Source organism: Poecilia formosa, unplaced genomic scaffold, assembly GCF_000485575.1.
Source record: "Poecilia formosa unplaced genomic scaffold, Poecilia_formosa-5.1.2 Scaffold0, whole genome shotgun sequence".
NCBI lineage: Eukaryota > Metazoa > Chordata > Actinopteri > Cyprinodontiformes > Poeciliidae > Poecilia > Poecilia formosa.
The window spans coordinates 6735042-6741955 of record NW_006799939.1 but is presented as its reverse complement, the minus strand read 5'-3'; the positions used below and the strand labels follow the sequence as shown (position 1 = coordinate 6741955).

General features: G+C 40.6%; 1 protein-coding gene across 1 annotated transcript in view; it reads right to left on the bottom strand.

Moving 5' to 3' along the window:
- Positions 1 to 6914, bottom strand: part of usp45 (ubiquitin specific peptidase 45) — a 39188-nt gene that overhangs the window by 4678 nt on the left and 27596 nt on the right. Inside the window, exons 12-18 of the mRNA XM_016669931.1 lie at positions 5576 to 5657; positions 5171 to 5262; positions 3476 to 3532; positions 3220 to 3351; positions 1637 to 2309; positions 935 to 1032; positions 762 to 848 (exon numbers count right to left, since the gene is read on the bottom strand). Of these exons, the coding sequence (XP_016525417.1) occupies positions 762 to 848; positions 935 to 1032; positions 1637 to 2309; positions 3220 to 3351; positions 3476 to 3532; positions 5171 to 5262; positions 5576 to 5657 (1221 nt within the window). The remainder of the gene's footprint in view (positions 1 to 761; positions 849 to 934; positions 1033 to 1636; positions 2310 to 3219; positions 3352 to 3475; positions 3533 to 5170; positions 5263 to 5575; positions 5658 to 6914) is intronic.

The following is a 6914-nucleotide window of genomic DNA, read 5'->3' as shown; positions in this document are numbered from 1 at the left end:
CCCCACTAGAGCACCCCCTGGTGGATATTTTTGTTATGTTGCTTTTGTGATGCTAAAAAAAAAAAAAAGATTAAAGATGGTGGAACGCAACACCAAACAGCCCGTGGAGTAGTTGATTATTGTCTTCATTTGTTGTGTTTCAGACAAGATTTGTTCGTAAGTATTTGTTAATTGTGAAAATAAATTGTGAGAAACGCCCCCCCCAGTCAACAATGTCCGGCCCGCCACCAGAGAAGGGAAAAGTTATGTGGCCCTCACAGGAAAAAGTTTGGGGACCCCTGGTTTATATGGTTGAAACCTAACCAGGAATTTTACATAAAAATAAAGTCACTCATACAGTGAGTGATTTTGTTGTCACCAACAAATTCACACTGACCATACTAAGACAGAGAGTCAAGGCCATACTGTGAAAAAATGTTAAAAAATCATGAGAAATCATACAATTACAAGAATAAAGTTATAAAATCATGAGAATAAAGTCATAATATTTCACGAATAAAGTCGGAATATTTTGACTTTATTCTCATATTATTCTCATAATTTTTTATTTAATTATTTTTTTAGAGTGGCTGTCACAGCCTGCCATGTTATTTACTAAGTTACTAGTTTGTTTTTTGGTGACTAAATACATCTAAAGTGAGTTTGACTTATTTGATATAAAGATTTGCTTGGTAGATTCAAACAAATACAAAATAATTGATGTTTCCCCAATTAAAGATGAGTAATAAGTGAATTTTTGAGATATGGAAATATGATGCTACCTTGCAGGACGCAGAGCAGAAGGGAGCCAGATCCAGGATGAGAGGAAAGTCGACATGACGGTTCACTTTCCTGAGGTTCATCCCTGCCTTTACACACACACACAAATACAGAATTAAGCTATATGTACTACATTTCAACACCAATGGCCGTTGCTGAGCAGGAGGCGTCCTACCTGGTGGAAGCGTTTCAGATGCAGCGTGATAACAGGAGGCAGCAAGGATATTAGCATCTGTTTCCTGGCGCTGGTGTACATCTTCTCCATCTTTTTATCTGTGGAAATATTATGTGTTAGGAGAGCCTGAAGTTAAGTGTGAAACGTGGAGGTTGAAATCTTCATCTGCAGTGATTATAATCCTGTTTCAGAGTGTAATCTCTGTAAAAGAATCAAAGTTCAGGGCTGCAGACCACCGGATTAACCATCCTACTGATGATATCACAGATCTACTCTTACTTCACTGCAAGAACAAAAAATCTTACTGACTTTATAGTGCAAATATGTCAGTACATGTGAAATGAGACAAAACTAACCCATAAGTAACTTTTCAGCAAGATGTGAGAGCTTATTTTAAATAATTCCTTAATGTTGATGAAAAAAATACTTGTTCCACTGGCAGATTTTTTTAAAGACATGGGACAAATGTCTTGTTATATGTAAAATAATTTGCCAATGGAACTAGAATGTTTTCATCAATATTAAGGAATTACTGACGTAAAACAATAGCTGACAAGCTACAGTTGAGTTAATTTTGTCTCATTTCACGTGTATTAAGATATTCTCTCTAGAAACTAGACCAAAAGTACTCGGTGAGATTTTATTGTTTTTGCAGAGCTATGATCACAGAGCCACTCGGGCGTGCCGGGCGTTGGGTCTCACCTGCAGCGCCGCTCTTGCGCAGCTGCTTCTGCCGGCGCTCGGTGCAGTTCTCACAGAGCAGCTTGTTGTTGCCCATCAGCAGCTCCACCGACGTGAACTGGTGCAGGCAGGACTGGATGGAGCACTCTTTGGAGGTAGGAGTGTAACTGTGGGACAGGGCCTGGAAAGCCCCCTGGTGGTGGTAGTGGTGGAGCTGGTCTCGGCTCTGGCCGTCCCCCTGCTCCTCAGGGGGACAGTGACCCGACGCGGGCGTGTCCCCCGGAGAAGAAGAGAAGCCCAGGTTGACTTTAGAAACCGCGGTGACCAGCTGCTCCACGGCGCCGCCCTGCTTAGCGGAAGCCGACGATGACGCGGGGGAGGAGGAGGCGGCTGTGGGGGACGGGGTGAGGGTGAGGGTGGAGGTGGACGACGGGGTGGAGGCGTGGCCGTGACCGGAGGCGCCGCCTCGCGGTGTCCACTCGTTCTCGGACGCCTCGCTGTCGGCGTCGTTGCTGCTGTCCTGGGCTCCAGAATCTCTCTCGCTGCCGTCCGACAGGCTGCCCGCCGCCGCCATCTTGCACACAGAGACGCCGCGTGCCGAGCCGCCAGCGATCGCCTCCTCTTCGGCCCGCTCGGCACAGCAGGCCGCTCCCTTCTCCTCCATGGAGCTGGACAGTCGTCTGTTGAGTTGCTTCTGGAAGAGAAGAAACAAAATGTGAGTCAGGTCCATTCACAAATTTGACCATTTTATAAAATGAGCAGCTGAAACAGCAGAGCAGCTCTTTGTTCAAGATTTGTGCACAAATGAACTGGAACCATTAATAACGCAGAACTGTGAGCTTCATCTCACTTTTAATAGATACTTTAGCAACAACAACAAAATCATAGAAATGCATGCTAATCACAATTAAAAATGTTTCTGAAACATAATGTGATTCTCAGGACATTTGTTTTTGTATATAAAAAATAAAAATAAAAAATAAAAGATGCAGGGCGAATAAAAATAGACATTTTTCCAAAGGTGAAAGTAATTAGCTCTTAGCTTTAATTACTTGTGGACAATTTTGATGTGAACATTTCATACTTTATAGATTGTAGCAATCTCAGTCCTGGACTAAGCAAGTTAAGCTAGTAAGTTGAGTAAATAAGTAAAGTAAGTAAGTAATTATACTACGTAAGTAAGGTAAGTAATTAAAGTAAATAAAGTTAATTAATTAATTAATTAATTAAAGAAAGAAATATTGAAAGAAAAGAAGAAGGGAAGAAAGAAAAGAATGGGTGGATGGGTAGATAGAAATATTTGGAAATAATAGTATGTTTTCATCATGAGTGTCCTTGTACAAAATTATTTATTATGTAAAAGGAAATAATTATTGACTCAAACTCCACACTTTTCTATGCAGCTTAGAAAAAGCTTACCGTTTCAAGCAACCAAATTTTAATAGGCCGCAGAGCCAGTTTGTTAAAAACAACGTATGAATCTAAACTAAAAAAAGATACTCAATAATTGTGACTTAGTGCTGGAGGTAATGCATTTAAAAAAGGACTAAATTTGATGTCCTGACTGGAGGACAGCAGGAAACAGGTTGCGTCGGCGGCCTCACCGGTCCGCTGGGCTTCCTGGAGTTCTTGTTGACAGAGTGCGCTGCTGAAAGAACCTGCTCACTGTGGGCTGCATGGCTGTCCTGCTCCCGGCTGCCCTTCCCCAGGCGACCCGGGTTGGACGGTTTTGATATCTGAGGAGATGGGGGAAGGGTAAACAAAAAATAAATTAAGAAAAACTGTCAATATTATATTAAAAGCAAGTATAAGAACGACTTTCAATTCCACTGGCGTTGAACACGAATCAAAACAACTCACCCTCTCCTCTATGATTGGCAGAGAGATGTCTATGAAGGCTTCCTTTACTGTTGAGATCTGGAAAAGAAATGACACAAAAGCTCAATACGTGAACATAAAAACATGTCCGCATATGTTCATTAAGTTCTTGATTCAGAAAATGTCCACAAAATAATAATAAAAAAAGATAAGCTTTTCATGAGATAAGAAAAACGCTAGTTTAACAGATGAGCTCACAGATGAGCTCACATTCCTCTGATACATGGTCAATGTGGGTTTTATCATGGTGAGATGGGCAAATCACCTCAAACCATGACACTTCCACCACCGTGCTTCACAGCTGGAACGAGGTTATTTATTTTTAGAGTCGTATGTTCAAAGAGTATCATCTAGAAGTCTTGGTTTTTGTCGGTCTCTATCCTTTATCCTGGCCTTTGTGTTTTTATTACAAAAATAAAAGTTGTGCAGTCTCTTTCTGGACAACTTCAAAACTGGTGGCCACTTAACAGGAACTAGGATCTCTGGCTGTTTGGAAATATCCTCCACTTCTACACCAGTTTCTGTACGGTGGAATTGATGATTTGATTTTTTTAAAGGTTATTTTGCTCTTTTTATTGATCATTATAATATATCCATGGTTCAAATAGGTAAAAAAAAAAGAACCTTCAAACTGCTGAGTAGTGCTGCTGTGATGATTTATATATAATGTAATGTGTTTTATTTAAATGTCTGATTTTATCCATTTCAAATAGAAATACATGTAGATGTCTCTAAATTTATTTCTCCCTCTTTTACCAAACTTTTTTATAGGTTTTATAATGTTTTTAAATATGAGTACCATATTTTCCAGACTATACGTTGCTCTGGAATAAGAGTCACATTAATCAAGAAATGTGACAAGAAAAGGAGGAAAAAGAACAAAACATATACAAGTCACAGGAGCAGCTAAATAAGGACAAAAAGAGTGACTTATAGTCCAGAAAATATGGCATGTTCAAATATTTTAGAAAAACAAAGGCTGTCTTTTTTCCACATGAGTGTAGCTCCACATGGGCTCAAACTTCAGCTGCAGACGTTGCGCCCATTTAAGTGAAGAAGCTGGAGCATCTCTTGTTTTTTTTTCTTCTCTCTCTCTCCAGCTGCACACCTGGCGCTCTCTTCCTGCAGGCATCCTCTTCTATTTTTCATGGTGGTATTCGTTTTCTTAAACAGCCACAGCTCTTAAAGTAAGTGCCTGCTGTAAACAGTTGGTGTTGGAGCTGGTCCTTCAAGTGCTTTTTGTTTCTTCCCCCCATCAACACCTCCTGTCTTTTTTTTTTTTCCCTCTGACTTTTTATTCTATTATATCATCGACATTTGTTCCATACATAACTAACTTAGAAACACTTAATGGCTACCACACCTTGTAAAGAAGATGATTACTTATTTTTTTTGGTTGTTTTTTTTTTAAGCTCTCTTGACTTCAGGTCAAAAAACAACAACAACAAATATTCACCACAAATGAGGCTAATGAGGAATGCCTTTGCAGCTGGAAATCTAATAGTCCTCCTTAGCAACCACTTAACACTAAACAATAAAGAGAAGGAAGAAGTTCACGACAAATTAAATAGCTGCTTCTGTCCTACATGGTGGCTGAATCCAGCACAACACGTGAAACTATGCTGCTTCATCACCCATTTATTCTTTTTTTTTTTTCCCCCTGCCACATGCACTTACATGCTCGCACTCTTCACACATTATGGTGTTGGTAAGCTCGCCTACGAAGATTCGGTCGACAAAGGTCATCTTCACACCTTCTTTTCCATATGCTGATGAAAAAACAAACGTTTTTAGTTATGTTTCCCAGCATTTCAAATGCTAATAAAATGCTTTAGCTTAGCGCAGATCAGTGTTCAGACACATAATAATTTAAACCTGCTTAAAAAAAAGAAAGAGACAATTTACAAAATTAAGATGGGTTACAAAAACATCAGAAAATAAGACAAAAAAACACCAGTGAAACAGTGTTTGTGCATCTATTTTTTTAACTATCTTCTGATTTGACTTGTGACTGCATTTTCATTTACCACCACCAGGTGGAACTATTGGTCTTGGACATCTTTTTAGTGCTGTTTGTTCAACCTTTGACTTGGCGTTTGGTCTCCTCATCTGCCGTCTTCTCTGTTGGATTGTTGAATGCCTTTAAAATGGCCGCTTTCACTCTCTGCAAGCAAATAAAAAAAAATCACAAACAGTGACAGTTAAACTTTAAAATGCTGTTCAGAAATATAAACAAAGTGCAAAACTAAACATTTTTCATCCATGATGATATGTGGGTGGTTGGGGTTAAAGTATTCATTATTATTATACAAATTAGTGAGATATCAGAATCTAGCCTGCAGCTGAGTTTGACAGGTATACCCATTATAGGCATCATTAGTGTAAAATAATTATTGTGCTTGTCTACAACTGTTACCATGTAAATCTCATAATGAACTGTGTATAAATATATATGTGTGTGCATGCATGCGTGTGTGTAGGTTTTAGGTAGGACCCCCTTCATTGAAGGTGACATGGTCAGTGAGTGTGTTGGTGAGAGAGTTGTGAAGAGGCACAGCCACTGTAAAGCACCAATCAATAGATAATTGGCTGTGGTCTATGTCTGAGTCATGACCAATCAGCCCCACCGACCCCCATTGTCCCGGGACCCACGCACAGAACTGGCTATTTAGGTCAAAAAGCCCCCGCTAATCCCACCAAAGTCAAACCAGGCTGTGGCTCGCCTACTAATTAATTACCAGTAACCCCCTTCCCTGCGATTCCTTTCCCTCCCGAAAATAAGAGTGCACTGTCCCGGAGACGATAGGAGGGGAGGGGTGGGGGCCGTCGGACTGGTACATGGAAGCCAACGTGAAGATGGAGGCGAAGACGCGCCGGACGAGAGAAATACTCCCCATCTCGGTTAATTGCCGATAATTGCTTGGGCCTGAATTAGCATATTCATATCGCTGATCCTAATGGGCGATCAACACAAACACTTGGGGCTACTTGAAGCTTTGTGACCTCCTAGTGGGAAAAGCACCGGTCTCTTCCTGACCCACGGCCAAGGAAAGCACGGGTCGGTCCGTCGTTTGAGTTGTGGTTCTATTTAATTCTTTCTTTGATTATTAAGACGGATTCATTTCAAACTGTGGTTAAAATTTGCTGTTGGCACGCAAAAGCGACCAAAGCCACTTTGATTGTCTTCTATTGTCCACTCAGTCATTAGAAAGGAAACTGGGATAATGTGTGCGTTCAATTAAAAATATTCCACAATTTGGGGTTTACAATGCCACTGTATCTTTGCTGTAAAAATGAGTTTCTGAGTGGATGAATAGAGGTGCCCCCCCACACCCTCCTTTTCTGCTTCCTTGATTGGATTGGCGGTGATTGTGTGTGTGTGTGTGTGTGTGTGTGTGTGTGTGTGTGTGTGTGTGTGTGT